At 37.4% G+C, this 18,571-nt stretch overlaps 1 protein-coding gene across 2 annotated transcripts in view; it reads right to left on the reverse strand.

Moving 5' to 3' along the window:
- Positions 1–18,571, reverse strand: part of LOC113052916 (protein TANC1-like) — a 139,064-nt gene that overhangs the window by 65,430 nt on the left and 55,063 nt on the right. For both annotated transcript variants that reach the window (XM_026217394.1, XM_026217395.1), the window contains exons 5-6: positions 4,063–4,169; positions 164–335 (exon numbers count right to left, since the gene is read on the reverse strand). In XM_026217394.1, coding sequence (XP_026073179.1) covers positions 164–335; positions 4,063–4,169 — 279 coding nt within the window. The remainder of the gene's footprint in view (positions 1–163; positions 336–4,062; positions 4,170–18,571) is intronic.

An 18,571-nucleotide genomic window follows, 5' to 3' on the forward strand; every position in this document is an offset into this window, starting at 1 on the left:
AAGAAGAAAGTCATGTACACCTAGGATGACTTGAGGAGGAGTGATTTTTATTTTTGGGAGAACTAACCCTTTAACTAGATTTTACAGTACTGAGTTCTTTCTCATTATTCTAATGAGGATTTGTGGGGAAGATGTGGATGTTGAGTGTGTGTGTGTGTCTCACCGATGATACCGCTGTCTTTGCTCTCGAGGGTGGAGCTGGTGCTGATGATGGTTCCACACACTGGACGGCCGCTGTTACTGTTTAAGGTGGAGCAGGGACTGTCCGTACACGGAGACGCTGTGCTGCTGGTCAGAGTGGAACATGGACTGATTCCCTGATTTATTACTGGACACTGTAGAGAGACAACCGAGAGACACGCTGATGTGCTTCAGCAGAAATAACAAGAAAAAACTGTTACCTGGATTATATGACGAGTCTGATGTTTCTCTTCATACAAATAAAACCCACCAGCAGAAATAAACAACTAATGAAGCAAGAAGCCTTGACATGTCACCAAAACTTCATCAAATGACCCTTCACATGCCTCAAGCCAGATCTCGGTCTTTCTCTCCTCTCCACCTGTAGCTGGTGTGTGGTTGAGGAGAGACCCCTCATACGACTGGAAAGTGCTTTGGGTGTACATCAATAGGGGCCGTTCACATATCGCGTCTTTTGCGCGCTCAAATTAGTTATTTCCAATGTAGGCACGCAGTATGCACGCTCATAATGGAAGCGACACGGTCGCGACACGGATGCGGGGCAACGCGCCAGTTTTTCCAGGTGCGTCCACACCATATCGAGTTAAAAACATTTAAACTTTTCAGAATGCCGCAAGCGCACCGTGGGTCATGTGACAAGAACTAACCAATCAGCTTCATCCTTCACCGTAACAACATTAAAAGCTCAGCCAAGATGAAAGGAACAGCTGATTATAGTTGTATATGGATTTCCATTTGGAAATAAATTTAGTAGCAGAGCTACTGCAAGCGATTTTTAGTGCTGCAAATCCATTTATCCTTTGCTGAAATTTCCGCGTCTTCATGGAGAGAGCACATCATGGTTGCTTAGCAAAGGCAGACGCCTCAGGGGCGCTTCTGCCCGAGCGCTTTGGAAAGAAGGAGAAAGCGGTGCGCCTAGCTTTTTCCACGCGTTTTAGGTGCGATATGTGAATGGCCCCATACACACACATACAGTGCTGCTATATAAATCTCTCATTCATTCATTCATTCATCATAGTGTTTGTGATCTCATTCGCCGTCTTTGTCAGGGCATACTTGGTTTTACTGGCTTCATGCTTCTTCACCATATTCATAAAGAGTGTTGGGGAAAGATACTTTTAAAGTAATGTATTACAATATTGCGTTACTTCCTAAAAGAGAATCTAATTACGTTAGTTACTTTTTATGGTAACTAATGCGTTAAGTTACGTTTGCGTTACTCTTTCTCATCTGCCTTGGCCTCATTTTTCTTTTTAAGAAACAACAACCATAAAAAATTAAACACAAATATTATGTTTATCTAAAGTAAGGCTGCATGATTACAAAAAAATATATATCTTAATTGTCGATTATTCCCTTTGAGTTGTAATTGTGATTATAAATAACTATTATCACAATTTACATTGAATGATGTTTATACCATTGTATGATTTGCTCATTAGTATAGTTGAACATTGAATAATTCCACTAAATAAAATGGAATGAAATGCGTAAAGGATATTTGTGTTATTTAACATGTTTGTGTCATGTCCTGCGCTTGCATTTGAAGGTTTTTATTCATTCGGAGGAATACTGAATCAGGTTTTGTGTGAATGAGATGAGTGAATGAATGCATGCATGTTCACATTTAGTCTAGAACTACAGTAACATGTTCTCACAGCGAACACAACAACTCTGCACTCACTCCTGATTTCACTCAACATGAGGACAGGAGAGCTGTCAGTTAATATATGGAAAATCTTGTATATTAAAAAAGTAATGCATTGCTTTACTAGCTACTTGAAAAAAGTAGTCTGATTATGTAACTCGTGTTACTTGTAATGCATTACCCCCACCACTGTTTTGGAGCTTGTCACTATTGCACTCAAAGTATTTGATAAGGCAGACGATAGCGATGTTGTGTAAGCCCGCTTCTATTGACGTACAATCGGTCCGTGTCTGCTTTCGGATGCTAGCAATTTATCGTTAGCAATTTCCTCATCGTTCAATCTTCCTGATCTCTTCCAGTCCACCACGCTGAAGCTGTATGTGGGGACAGGGACTGCTAAACTGTTGATAGCACTGATCTTGTTCTTGGCATTGCACTTGCCCCTAAGTGCCAGACAGACTCGGCAGCAGTACTCCTTGGTGAGATTACTCTTCATTTCATTGTGCTGAATACCATCACCTTCATTGTACACTTTGTCCTCCTCGAGGTTCTTGATGGACGAACCTCTGCTCCGCTGGATGTTCTGGCTATTGACTTATACGCCTCTCTTGAATTTATTGATTAATTATTATTATTATTATTATATTTAAATATAAAACTGCTTCACTGTAATTAATTATATTAGTACTACTAAGTTTTTCAGATTTTAAATGGTGATTATTTGAAATGTATATTTTTTTTATATTCTTTACTTTAAAATCAAATAAAAAATATCAATATTACTGACCCATCACATGACATGATTACACCACACTGATATTTACATTTTAACCCCTTAACTGTCACTCACGTTTTTGAAGATAGACTTGAATGTGCATGATACAAACCTAAATTTTTATAATTCATGACTGAAAACATTTTGTAACATGATTTTGATGTACCATTTACATGGTAATGCAATGTCTGATTTTAAAATGGGTTTTAAAGGATGAATTTTGAGATTTTATGTTTTCAAGTGATATATAACTTCTGATGATTTCTAAAATATGATAGAGAAAAAGGCAACGAGGAAGTCTTTTTTTTAAACAAAGGTCAAAGCTCCTTTTGTAATGTAGATTTCTGAGGGTACACTCTTGTCATAAATTCATCTATTACTTTTGCTACATAATGTTTAACAAAAAATATTGGTAAAATATATATTTGGGAGTCTTAGACCTTTCCAACGATATATAGTTTGTCAAGATTAGATTAGATTTGATTGTAAAATAGTCAACGTAGGCATCCCGAACAGGTTAATACCTCAATATAAAACTGCTGAACTGTTATTATTATTATTATTATTAATACACATTTAAATATAAAATAATTCTACTGTTTATGATGATGATGATGATTATTATTATTATGCCAATAATTATGCATTTTTTAAAGCATTTTAGCTTTTAAATGTTAATTATTTTCTGACACCCAGACATAGACATTTTTTACATATAGACCCACAAAAATATCAATTTCAATTTAGACTTTGAAAACATGTTCATCATAGGAGAGTTGCTTTCATTTCACTGTCTGGGTGAATTTATTTCTGAACACATTTTTGAATAACATAACAGGCCTAGACAAAATAAAATGAAACGGTCTGAATTAAGCAGATTGTTTCTATCCCTTTCTCTCAGACCCCAAACAGCAGCAGCCCCTCTGAGTCATCGCTGGTTTTTGAGTCAGTCAAGGTCACAAAACCAGATGAAAGTTCAATTAAAACAAACTTCCAGACGGCAGCCTGATGAAACAGATTAAAGACCTTCACCGAATCCCACTGGAAGACGTCGTCCAAGAACACACGACGGAGATCATTACCAACTCTCAAAGACACACATTGTTGCTTCCCTCTTCATGCAATTCCCACAGACACTCAGAGCGACGAAGAATTATGTTTTATTAAACAAAAGCATTGCAGATGAAGAGCGTTCGGACCACAGCCTCAGCTTAATTATCTCATCATCTGAAACCCAGACAGAACTAAACTATTTCTGGAGCAGACCTCAAGTTTCTGATCATCGACTCGGGAATGACTTACTGTGGTCGCACACAGACACACTCCTCATCGTGTCTCACACTGACAGACGGCAAACACGCGGCTTTAATCCTTGAGGTTTTCTCCCGTCTGTCTCACCGTCTCGCTCTCTCACTCTAGCAGCCGTTTTGGAAAATACCTTTTTTTCATTCTTGTCGTCCATAGGTATGCGTGTGGAGCCCGGGATGCCTTCGCCCAGCAAGAACCCCAAGCGTGTCATCAACTCCTGAGTGGCGGGGGAGGGGCCTGAGAGAGAGAGAGAGAGAGAGAGAGAGAGAGAGAGACCTTACAGGATCTGCACAGATACACACCAGCGACTGCAACACATTCATTCACAGCCATTGACTGGAACAAGCACACGATGGGAATCACAAGGAATGTCATGATTCAGGACTCAAACTGACTCCATGTGCTCCTGACTACAATAGAATTGAATAGAGTAGGTTTTTTGTCATTGTTTTTGAAACAACGAAAGGCTGTTTAGCAGCACACAAGGTTTGGCATAATAAAAAAAATGTAGATACAAATAGAGATATTAAATTAGAATAGAGATAATCCAGTAGGTAACAGTGCACTATAGAATATATACAATGGCTTGTACCAGAAAGAGTACTTTGTGCAAATGAACAATCTAGAGCTGTAATTAATATACATGTGTAAACTAAATATTAAGGATATATATATATAGTACACTCACACCCTCTCTTACACACACGCACACACACACACATATATATAATTTCCTGACAAATAAAATAACATCCTATCATACAATTTCCAATACAATTACATTGAATGAGACTGTGCACACAGAAGAGAAGCGAATCTGGTAACAGCATGTTGTCATTTTGTGAAGCCAAAAGCTGCATGTTTGTAAGAAACAAATCCATCATTAATTAAGACATTTCAACGTTGCTTTCACCCAAAATAATCCATAATAATGCTTCTTCCAGTGAAAAAGTCCGTCTCCTGTTGTCTCTCACATCAAAATCTGTTTAAGAACGGTTTTAGACTGTTGCAGATCTGTGCAGACTTCTCTCCTGATTCAATATTTTGGATAGAGGAGTCATACTTTAGCTGGAAGCAAAGGCTTGATTCATCATTTTGTTTTCAAACATGCAGCTTTTCACTTCTCCAGATGTGAACTGATGGACTGGAGTGGTGTGGATTATTGTGATGCTTTTATCAGCTGTTTGGACTCTCATTCTGACGGCACCCATTCACTCCATTGGTGAGCAAGTGACGCAGTAATACATTTCTCCAAATCTGATGAAGAAACAATCTCATCTATATCTTGGATGGAGTCATTTTTCAGCAAGATTGCATTTTTGGGTGAACTATTGTTTTAACAGAGAGAAACACCGACGAACAAAACAAAACAGTGCAAAGAAATTAAAGATAGAAGTGTCTATAGAGAGTTTATGAGCAAATAATGACTAAAATGTCAGTCTCTTCCTCAAACAACTCACACGACTGAGAAAAATAAACACTGTAGCACAGAAAAAGATAAAATGCATGCATGAAGAAAAAAAATAAAATAAATAAATAGACAAAATTTTCAATGCCAGCGAACTATTTCTTCAGTCTGTATGGAGTGAAAGCAGGTATGAATATGTGATCATGGGAACGAACAGATGAAGGGGTTTGTTATTAATTTCCATTTTCTCATTACTCTTTCATCTCTCTCATCTCAGTGCCACACATATTAATAACAAGCATTCCTGCTCACAGAAAACTCTCTCTCAGCACACAAGTCTGGAGCTAGAACAGCCTCAAAGTACATGTTTTAAAGTTTGATTCCTAAACCTGAAAGCTAATTCACATTCACAAACAAAAGCTAATTTTTATTTATTTAACTCACATCTGATTTGCTAAAGAGAATGTTTAAAAAACATAAACTTGTAAATCTGTGCCTGGCAAGAAAGTCAGCAAATACACACGTAAATTTGCAGGCATCAACGATTCAATGATTCAAAATACAAACATTCAGAAATATTCAAACATACTTGGATTTTCATGAATTGTTTTGGCATTTGAGAATCCTATTTGTGGTATTTTGTTAATATGAATAAGGTTTTGAGTTATATGCAATATCTAAACGTTTGTTTGTGAGTGTGAATTAGCTTAAACATCACCCATATCCGCACATGAACACACGTCTCCATTATTGATCTGAGCCTCTGCTGCAGGATTTACCCAGAGATCCACAAACACCATCACACACAATACAACAGCCATGCTGAGCTATTTCTGGAAAAACACCCCTTTAGGACATCATGGCCTGAGATTCATTTCACAAAACACAAGGTATTTCAGTTCTTTAGATCGATTCACTTTGGAGGAAAAGCAGCACTTGTGATACTAAGGCCTGGGACACACTAGACAACTTTTAAATGTTAAAAAACTTTGGGTGACCAGAGAGATAATCATCTGAATGCACACAGAGAGCATCCTGTTGATCGTAGGAATGGTTTTACAGTGACACAAGATCTCACAGAGACTCGCTAGATCAAACGGGATTTAAGAAGAAAAACACACAGAGGACAATCGACATTGTTAGATGGCTCTCCTGGCGCTCGTTCTGTACAGTGAAAAACAAAGGAGGAAAAAAAAGAATATCTGTGATATTCTCTCAATACTCCACTGCCAAGTTTCAGCTACAGAAGCATGCAACATCTCGCTCTCACTGGCAACCGCAGGGATCACATCAGAGTCAGCCCCACAGGATGTGAGATGTGTGAACATCTCTTGGGATCATGAAGGGTCTGATGTGATCAGGAGCATTCAAGTAATGTTAATTCATGACATCACTCAATTGAGGATATTTTGCACAAAAGGTTGATTGCGACAAGCCTCGATTATCCAAAACATGCAACATTTATAGTTATTAGCTGATTAAATCTAAGTCAATTGGCCGTGTTATCGTGAAAATAATCTGAGCGTAAATAAAAGATTGAAAAAAAAAAGTTTATCAAATCTAATTGAAAGATAAAACCACTACCACAATGATTTCAGTCATTTATAGTTATATTGAGACTAACATAACTAAACTACTATCCAAAAGTCTGGGATAAGTTATTTTTAAATTATTATTATAGTTATTTAATTTTTTTTTTAAGAAAGAATTTAATATTTTTATTCAGCAAGGATGAATTAAACTTATCAAAAGTAACAGTAAAGATATTTATAATATTAAAAAAGTTTTCTATTTCAAATAAATGTATTTTTTTTTCCAAAGAATCCTGGAAAACAAAATGTATCATGGTTTCCACAAAAATATGAAGCAGCAAAACTGTTTCCAACACTGGTAATAATCCGAATTTTTTTCTTTAGCAGCAAATCGGCATATAAGAATGATTTCTGAAGATCATGTGACACTGAATACTGGAGTAATGATGCTGAAAACACAGCTTTGATCACAGGAATACATTTTACATCATTTTTTATCAATTAAATGCAGCCTTGGTCATTCAGAAATCCTACCGACCTCAAACGTATGAACTGTAGTGAAAGTCAATGGGATTTTTCAGTCATGTTTTCATTCATCTTCACAAATCTTACTAAAGGATCAACCAAAACCAATTATAATCAGTCAGGTTTTTTTTGGTTTTTTTTAAATGACTAAACAATAAACAATAGTAGTGCTTGTCATAGTGTGGTTTGGTGATGCTGACCATCAGTAAGAGGTTGAAGAGCACAATTACTTCCACAGATGTCATCTTGACATTCAAAACCAACACTCGAGCCAACATCCCTCTCCAACATGTATCCATGTCTCTTCACCTCCGTCTGCTTTCATTCATGCTTGAGCATTGATTGGGCTCATTTACATGCTCCCCAAAACCACAGCTCAGCGCCAGGGGAAATTTCAGCGCCGCTCTCGCCTTCCAGAGAAGAGCCCAACAAACGCTCGCTCCTCGTTCATTCAGGCAAAACATCTGTTACTGTGAATGCCAGTGTCACAGCAACAAGCTGTTAACAGGTGCCATTTCCACTGCCCGCGGCGGCCCACACCCAACATCCCAGCAGACCGCCATCTTCAGAATCAATAATTAACACTAAACTCATGTGCTTTTCTTCACTTGTTAGCTGTGAGGTCTTACAATGACATTTAGTTCATATATCCAATTTCTAAGTTGATTTCTGCTGGGTAATATACATAAAAATTCCTATCAAACATTTCAAGCATAGATTTAGTCATTTTGCAGACTCTTTTATCCAAAGCAACTTACAGTTGGGGGGATACAATTTTTCTTAAAGAGGCAAACAGACACAGGAAGTAGTTGTAATACCAAGATTTAGAAATATAATTAAATAAGTACAAGCTAGAAAAATAACTAGAGTTTTTTTTTTTTTTTTTATGATGAAGCCAAGTAGTTTCTAAAGAGATGAGTTTTCAACTGTGGCTTGAAAATTGTCAGTGATTCATCATTCCGGATAGGGGTGGGAAGATCATTCTACCAGCCAGGAATGTTGAATGAAAATGTTCTGGAAAGTGATTTTGAGCCTCTCTGTGATGGTACCATGATGTGTCGTTCACTAGCGGATCTCAGACTTCTGGAGGGGATGTAGATTCGTAATAGTGAGTGGAAGTAGGTGGGTGCTGAGTCTGTGGCTGTTCTATATGCAAGCATCAGTGTCTTGAACTTGATGCGAGCCACAAACTGGTAGAAATTGCAAAGAGATAAAGAGAGGTGTAACATGGGCTCTTTTGGATTCATTGAAGACTAGTAGTGCCGCTGCATTCTGAATCATTTGCAGAGGTTTGATGTAGAAGAGCCTAGCTGGATGGAGAAATCGTACTGTAGAGTTGGAGTGGCAGGGAAGACAAGAAGCTCAGTCTTTGCCAGGTTGAGCTGTAAGGGATATTATTTCATCCATACCAAGGCAGTCTGAGATCCGTGCAGCTACCATTGGATCATCTGGTTTAAATGAAAGATAGAGCTGCGTGTCATCAGCATAGCAATGGTAGGAGAATCCATTTGCCCCTATGATGGGACCCAGTGATTCTGCATATACGGAGAAGAGGAGGGGTCCAAGAACTGATCCCTGAGGGACCCCAGTGATAAGTTGATGTGCTTTGGACACCTCCCCTCCCCAAGCCACCCTGAAAGACATATCAGTAAGAAAGGATTCAAACCAGCCAGGTGGTGATGCCCAGTGATGAGAGGGCAGACAGGAGGATTTGATGATTGACAGTGTCAGAAGCAGTAGACAGATCCAGCAGAATAAGAACTGATGATTTGGAATCAGCTTTTGCAATCCGCAGGGCTTCCGTGACTGACAGTAGCGCAGTCTCCGTTGAATGGCCCTTCGTGAAACCTGACTAGTTAGCATCCAATTTGTTGTTCTGTCAAAGAGACAATGATATCTGGTTGAAAACAACTCTTTCGAGGGATTTCGATATGAATGGTAGGAGAGAAAACAGGTCTGTAGCTAACAGTCACTGTAGTTGAGTGTATTCAAAAGAATTACTGTAATGTAAGCCTATTCACATAATTAAGTCATGTTTTTCACTAAACTGACACAAGGAAGAATCATATTTAACCATTTTCATTTATATATACAACAATATAACAAATCAAACAGCAATATTTACGGAGATATCCATGACAACTAAAGTGATGGTTTAAATGAATCAGATATAAAAATATAGGAAATAAGAAAAACATCACATTTAGAAAAAGGTTTCTGAAACTATAAATATAACTAACATTTTGGCCTTTCAAGTTTAAAAAACCTTAACATGACCAAATTCTTCGTAAAACACAGTTGTATGAATTGCTTGCGATCTTATTACCAATGGACTAATGGTGTTTGATGTGGATTAATGAAGCTCTACAGAGCACAGCTTCACTTCCAGGCAGAAGCCTACAAACAACTGCTAGTAATCATGGGAGAAGAAGCAGGATAATCTATCAGAAACCTTTGAACATGGAGGTCTGAAGCAGCTAACATTTACATCTTAAGGAGCATTTGCTGCCGCCATGATGGAGTGGCTAAAATCTTCATCACATCATCAGCACTGAAGAAGCTTTTTCTGTCTCTCTTTTACAGCGGCTAACCTGATTAGGTCTGCAGCGCTGACTTGGTTTAATTTCCACCCATGTGACACGACTCTGTCTGTCTCTTTGAGATTCCTTTGGGCTGATGGCAAGACAGGCAGAGCCGTGCTGGGTGTGGCAGAAACAGGAGAGAAAACAGTCAGTATATACACCTCACTCGACCAGAAAACCACAGCAATTTACTGACACTAAACAGAAAATGAAATGAGCTGCCATCAGACCTAAATACTACACACGCTTAAAAATAAAAGACACAGAAGCAGTTTCTCATTTCTAAAGTTCTTTAAACACATCAAATATTATCATAGCCTATCAACAAAGTCCGGCCCACAATGGTTTAGTTTTACATGCCATTTAGGGACAGGTTTATCTAAAAGAGATGAAACCCCAGTAGACTGAACAAAAATCTTCTGTAGATCTGAAGCTACTTTCATTCAGAAATCCTCAGTTAATTTTAAAAACAATTACAAAGAAATGACAAGTAAAAAAGCCAAAACTGTGGAGTAGAAAGATTTTTAAAGGATTTTTCTTGAAAAAAGTACTCCTATAATTGTTGCTTTATTTACAAATTAATATGCATTTTGGATGAACCTTAAATTAATTATAAACTAATTCTAATATAAACTTTTTACTAAATATAATAATTATTATTATATTATTATTAATATTATGATATATAATAATGGTTCTTTTAATTGTGATGATTTTGGCTCACATTTAACAAAAACCCACCAATCCAATCTCAACAAATTAGAATATGGTGACATGCCAATCAGCTAGTCAACTCAAAACACCTGCAGAGGTTTCCTGAGCCTTCATAATGGTCTCTCAGTTTGGTTCACTAGGCTACACAATCACGGGGAAGACTGGTGATCTGACAGTTGTCCAGAAGACAATCATTGACTCCCTTCAGGAGCCACTAATATTCATTGCCAAAGAAGTTGACTGTTCACAGAGTGCTGTATCCAAGCATGTTAACAGGAAGTTAGGTGGAAGAAAAAGATACACAACCTACCGAGAGAACAGCAGCCTTACGAGGATTGTCAAGCAAAATCGATTTAAGAATTTGAGTGAACTTCACAAGGAATGGACTGAGACTGGGGTCAAGGCATCAAGAGCCACGACACAAAGACGTGTCAAGAAATTTGGATACAGTTGTCGTATTCTTCTTGTTAAGCCACTCCTGAGACGTCTTACGGAGAAGAAGAACTGGTCCATTGCCCAGTGGTCCAAAGTCCTCTTTTCAGATGAGAGCAAGTTTTGTATTTTCTTTGGAAACCAAGGTCCTAGAGTCTGGAGGAAAGGTGAAGAAGCTCATATCCCAAGCTTCTTGAAGTCCAGTTTTAAGTTTCCTCAGTCTGTGATGATTTGGAGGTCAATGTCATCTGCTGGTGTTGGTCCATTGTGTTTTTTGAAAACCAAAGTTACTGCACCCGTTTACCAGGAAATCTTGGCCTGACCAGCCTTTTGAAGATGCTGATGTCATTTTCCAGCAGGATTTGGCACCTGCTCACACTACCAAAAGCACCAAAAGTTGGTTAAATGACCATGGTGTTGGTGTGCTTGACTGAATCTATGAGCTATTGTCAAGAGGAAAATGAGGAACAAGAGACCAAACAATGCAGATGAGCTGAAGACCACTGTCAAAGAAACCTGGGCTTCCAGACACCTTCAGCAGTGCCACAAACTGATCACCTCCATGACACACTGAACTCAGGCAGTAATTAAAGCAAAAGGAGCCTCTAGCAAGTATTGAGTACATGTACAGTAAATTAACATACTTTCCAGAAGGCCAATAATTCACTAAAAATGTTTTTTTATTGATCTTATGAAGTATTATAATTTGTTGATATTGTGAGTTGGTGGAAATTATTTCCTAATTTGAGTTGAATTACTGAACTTTTTCACGACATTCTAATTCATTGAGAAACACCTGTGTGTGTGTGTGTGTGTGTTTGTTAATATATATATAAATTACATATTTTCAGTTGTTTCACACTTTTTTTGTTATGTATATAATTCCATATATAATTCCACATGTGTTAATTCATAGTTTTGATGCCTTCAGTGTGAATCTACAATTTTCATAGTCATGAAAATAAAGAAAACTCTTTGAATGAGAAGGTGTGTACAAACTTTTGGTCTGTACTGTGTGTGTCTATATATATATATATATATATATATATATATATATATATATATATATATGTATGTATGTATGTATGTATGTATATGTATAGCCCTTGTCATATGCATATTGGGTGAATGGCTCAGTTATGTGCAAATGTGCAGTTATGTGAATGGACTGTGGGTGGTCTGGGACGAGCCGCCTGAAACTGAGACACAGTCTCCACATCACTACTCCATATTCTAAACAACTGACACTCATACACCAAATTTACTTTGAAAAGCCATATGAAGAACACACCATTACTGTACAGGGTGAAACAGATTCAGGATTTACTGAAGGAACATTCACTCATCATTTACTTACCTCGTGTCATTAAGAAGTGCACTTATTTTTCAATAGTGACACAAAAAAAGCTTTTCTATAAAAAAAAAATTATGAGGATGCTGTCAAGCAACATAATGGCAAAAAAATCCATTAAAGTTTCATAGAAGCAGTCCATATGAAACCTAATCAGGTTTGGAAACAACATTAAATGATGACAAATCTAATTTTAAGAGAACTATTTCTTTAATACTCTCCGTTTGCTCCCGGGGACCCGCTGTAAAATGCTTTCATCAGACAGACGTATTAATATACAAACATCTTCATAAAACAGGACTATTTCTTAACATTATTAACACAGAGTAGCCCATAAAACTAAGCACACAAGAGCCATGAACAAACCACACGTTTAACCTACCGCAGGCCCCTGGAGCATTTCGGGACGGGGCTAAAAATAGTATATTGTGCAGCAGAGAAAGCAAACGCGTGGCAGGTACCAGTCATGGCCTCGGGGAATGTGACAGTCAATGACATCACACATGTCCACCGGCCCGCAGGCAAACAAGGACCTAATTTATCCACATCAGATTTATATGAATGTACTATAGGGAGGACTGGTGGAGGACATACAGTATAAAGATGCAAATGCAACTCTCTTACTCAAACATCACTTGTGTGGGTTTTTTTTAACACAGTATCCCATTGTCATAAATCACTTGCATTCACTGTGCATAACTTGATCACAGTGTCTCCACACACTTTCATTCACACAATCTTCCTCTCTGACCATTTTAAGAAGGCAGTGCCGTTAAAGGGTTAGTTCACCCAAAAATTTCATTTAGCCCATTATTTACTCGCCCTCAAGTCATCCTAGGCGTGTATGACTTTCTTCTTTCAGATGAATTCAATCAAAAAAATTTACTTTGATCTTACAAGCTGTTTAATTACAGTCAGCTGGTGATGCAATTCATCGGTCCAAAAGACATGAAATTAAGTGGATGCATCCATAATAAAAGTTGCCTCACACGGCTCCGGGGGGTGGACAAAGGCCTTCTGTAGCAAATCGATGCGTTTTTGTAGGAAAAATATCCATATTCAAAACATAATAATCACTTTAAATGTAGCTTGCGCCAACAGCTGTACACTAGAGCTGTAATCGGGCCTTAAAAGTTAGGACCCGATAGGACCCGAGCCCCACAGGTTTTGGCCCGAGCCCGACAAGTACATTTTGATTGACAGCTTTTTAAAAGCCCGAACCCGTTTACAGCCCGACATTATTCAAATGTGCGCACACACACAGCTCTTTTGCCTCTGTTCAAAATTAGTCATTTATTCATGTTTTAACATAATTTACTAACGTAGACTACACCACTTGGAAGTTGGAATAAAGAAATAAAATAAGTCCTCTGTAACATCGTAACATCTCAGCACTCTAAATAGACATAGGCTCCTTTAGCCTATAGACCAACGCACCAATAAAAACGAGTCTTTTTTAACAAATTAAATTAAGATACATTTTTAATTAAGATGGGTATTTGGCAATAACGAAATTAAGATAAAGGCTCTGGATTTGCTTCGCCACTATCAGCTGACATTTAATAAAAGAATAATGCCAACATTAGCGTAAATACTCTGTCCACATTATGCACTTTTAAGACTCAATGAATATTTAGTTTTAATTTTAAAAAACTTTATTACTCACAGCGATTAGGCTAAGCCTACATGTTTTTGGAAAATTATTGAATCCACTGTAGATGGCTTCAGCGTGTTCCTGCGCTCACTGATGGTGCGTCATTATTGGCTCATTATTCTCATTATAAAAATGGTCAAAACATTTCCACACCTCAGACTTTGCTTTAGTTGCTGGTGCAACCAAAACTTAATCGCCAGAGGCAGGCCTCCGTTACACCTACTCAGCATACATTTTCGCATCTTTCTCACGCTAATCGAAACAAATCACATGACCGCTCGTTTACCTCGCAAACCTGAGTGCAAGCCCGAGCCCGACCCGAGCCCGCGTAAGATGATATAAATGAACACCGAACCCGTCGGGTCCCATCGGGTCCCGTCGGGTTCGGGCAAAGATCTTAAGCTCTACTGTACACTGAAGTAGCTCTGGGAGGATGAAGTAAGATGTCAGCATTGGTGAGTCTTGTGAAAACCAATGCTTGTTCATAGGAGCAAAGGAAAAACATCAGTCTCTTCTTGGCTTATATCAAAATCCTCCGACATTCTTCTTTACAAATCCTCGTTTTGTACTTCTAATTCATGTCCGTTTTTTTTTTCTTTTTATCTCTTCTGCGCTTCCATGTTAGTCACTTCTGAGCTTCACATGCGCAAAACCGACCTCATACGTCAATCCCATGGATCTGCTTCAAGGGATTATTAGGTTTTAAATATGGTTATTTTTCTTATAAAAAAACAATCCCTACAGGAGGCCTTTGTTCATCCCCCAGTGGCATGTGAGACACTTTTTACTATGGATGGGCGCTTTATTTCACTTCTTTTGGACTGATGCACCAAAACACTAGCTTAATGCCATTAAAGAGCTTGGAAGATCAAAAGACAATTTTTTTATATAACTCCGACTGGATTTGTCTGAAAGAAGGAAGTCATATCTAGGATGCGTTGAGGGTGAGATATTTATGGGCTTATTTAAATTTTTGGGTGAACAAACCCTTTAACGTAGGTTAATTAACGAGCTGTGTGAGGTAAATGGTGGGCGGCAGCTGACTAAGAATTCATAATGACACGGCTCTGTATGTGTAGAAATATTCAGAACAGATAAGCAGTGTAATTTCTATGTAAATGCACTTTCTTTCAGCATGAGCAAAATATTGCTAAGCAATAAATCTCAACTACTCTTGCTTTAGGACATAAAGTGGACGGATTCAACAAAATGTCCTAAAAAAAGAATGACATTTTATAATATTAATATTAACAAGCACAGCACTGGCCCAGCAACATGCAAATTGATTAACCTGACAGACTGAACAGAAAAATCTCTTGAATGATGATAGTTTCATGCTTTTTTCATAAAATAAATCACTGCATTGTGCTAAATAAGTCCATTAACTATAATTGATAATGTAGTGTTATTATTTGTATTTTCTTATAGTTTTTTCTGCTGTCTGTGACAAATTAGAACACATCTGAACCTATGTTTGGGTCACGACTAACCGGTTAAGAATCAATGAACTAAAGAATTAAAGCAGTAGAAGTTTTTGATTATATCTGGGGCTGCTCATTATGAAAATCCTCACGTTTATGACACATTTCAGCATTGAAATGGTTTCAAACAGCCCTGAAACACAGAGAGCTTCATAACCTTTTGAAGCTCTTACATAAATATTACATCATCTGAAGGACATTGTCAGATTTTAACAGGAGTTTTCAAGAAAACGAACACAGTCTACCTGCGGGACAGGAGTTTGAATGATAAACTTTGTTCTGAAGCATCGCATGAAGCCTTGGAGGTTTCATTTCAAGATCTTAAGAGGCAATCTCAACTTTGTAAACAATATTTATGCCCTTCATTGGATTGTTTTTGATGGTGTACCTCTCAAAGTAAATCTTCTACGCAAGAGCAGACCACACAAGAAACTCAATTACTGAGCTGAAATTAAGTTTCAGCACAGATATGAGGAAATCAAAGTGACCCAAACTTTTTTTTTTGTATAGCACTGACAAGAACGCATCTGCGCTACTTCCTGCCTGGAGATGCCGGTCAAGGAAACCTGTAAATGTTTGTGTATGATCAAACACACAAACCCTTGTATGAACTACAGTTCATCATTCAAAAACAAGAGGATTAGGAAATTACTAGAATATTAAAATAAAATAAAAACAGTTAAAAGCCCTTGAATGCCCTTGAAGTGACAGACAGACAGTAGGGGTGGAACTGTACACAGATGACATGGTTCGGTATGTATCTCGGTTCAGGGGTCATGGTTCAATACGATTTTGGTACAACAGAAAAAAAAAATCTACTGTGCTTGATTTCTTTTAATTTGTTTTGAACAGACAGTGGTACAAATTACTATATTTTCCACCTCGATGTGAAAATACTAAATATTATTAAATTATGTTAAATATATATAATCTGCAGTACATACATGCAAGGAATACATTTATGAATATATTTGTTTTCGTTTACAGATAAACAAGGGAAAAAATGATATATCCTATATATGCTCAGTTTCAATACATTTTTGTGACAGGCTTCATTTGTTCACAGAAAGGAAACTCAAATGGAAGAAAGCAACATCCTATTTGTTTTCTTTATTTTACAAAAGCACAATGATTTGTTTTCATTGTGAGTGTACACAACTACAAGCAGAGCTTTATACAGTGATGCATTATTAATAAGACAATACGTTGATCCTGCTGGTATAAGAAAACAATTGAAGTGATCGCGCCAGTGCTCACACACACAAAACAAACCAGTTCCAGCATTGCTAACTTGACAGCGCAGTTTTTACTTTATCAAAATAAAATACAGTGTACCAAACATCAGCACGCCTGCCTCTGTGTCACCACTGGAACTGAAGTAAAAGGCCTATAATTTACATAATAAATAATAATTAACAGCGTCGCATTACTGCAGGCACTTCTGGATTGGGGGTGGATTGCGTATATTCGTTGTAAGGCCTCATGCATCGAACAGAGAGTCTGTACCGTGATGGTTCGGTATGAATAGATGTATCGTTCCACCCCTAATAGATAGACAGGTAGACGGATGGGCGGATGGATAGATCCGACATCTAAAACATCAGACATCAGATATATAAAACAATCATCACAAACATGGGAACTCCACAGGGCTGCGTATTGAGCTCTGCACACTTTTCACCAACGACTGTGTAGCCTTTATTACACACTGGTCACTTTATACACTTATATAAACTCACAAATTGCAAATTGTCCTACAGTCATTTTTAGAAGGTGGATGATCCTTTTTCCAAGGTTTTTTTGTTTGTCTTTCACTTGGATGTTATATACAGGTAATACAGCTGGTGAAGAACAAAAGCTGAGTCTGTCTTTATTTCAGGCTGCAAAGCAACAAAATCTAATTATTTTAAAGGGGGTTGATTATTTTCTATACACACTGTATGCATGGTAAATATCTTCCATCTGCAGAAATCTCCAGTTAGCCGCTGGATATACATCAATTGACTCTGAAATAACTCTGCGGTTTAAATAATGTCATGACCGAAGGGCAAAAACCAAAGCAACATCCTCACCCTTAAGAGAGATTTACAGGCCATCAAAGCCCAACAGGACATGTGTGAGATCTGCTGGAGTGTTTACAGAATGTGTGTGTGAAAGCTGCTCTCATTAAGAGCTGAACTCGCTCACACACACACTGTGAGAGCTGTAATGCACACTTGATGAATGCAGACCTTTCCACTTTAAAGCGCTGGAGCAGAAAACATGCACAGCTTCAGCAAGAGTGCTCAGAAAGAGTCCAGACATAGCTCTGTTGGCATTTCTGGTCCTAGTTGGAATCAGTGTTGAAGTTTTGCTTGTGGTTTTAGTCTCAAGACTGGATCTGGACTGTGAACACAAGTGCTTCAAGCTATAAACAAGCTCATTTTGGGTTGTTGTGTTGCTAAATCTGTCAGAGAGCAAAGCGTAATGCAGTCCGTGTTCAGGGATGAACAATATTACAATTCTGCTTATAAGCCAATAAATTCATAATTTTTATCAATAATTATGGTGGCGTATTTCTACCCTATTTTGTTTTAACTTTATTCAAATTAATAATCATTCACATAACATTGATAAACATACACATTTAACAGTGTTTTCTATTAAATAGTATTAATGATTAAACAGTACTATTACATTTTATTTTATTAATAGTACATTCTAATATTAAAGTTTTTAAGTCAGTTATGCATAACTCAGAATATAGCATTTAAGTAAATATATAAAAAATTTATAAATATTCATTTTGAGATTTGCTAACGATCACATCTAACAGTAGTTCTTCTCGATTAAACATCTAATGATTTATTAATATTAATAAACATTAAATTATGATGGTTTTAAATGTGTCATGCAAAGGTGAATGTCAAAATTTGTACCAAAAAGATCCAAAAAATTAATGAACGAATTAATTAATAGTT

This window comes from Carassius auratus, chromosome 34 (assembly GCF_003368295.1).
Source record: "Carassius auratus strain Wakin chromosome 34, ASM336829v1, whole genome shotgun sequence".
Classification (NCBI taxonomy): Eukaryota; Metazoa; Chordata; class Actinopteri; order Cypriniformes; family Cyprinidae; genus Carassius; species Carassius auratus.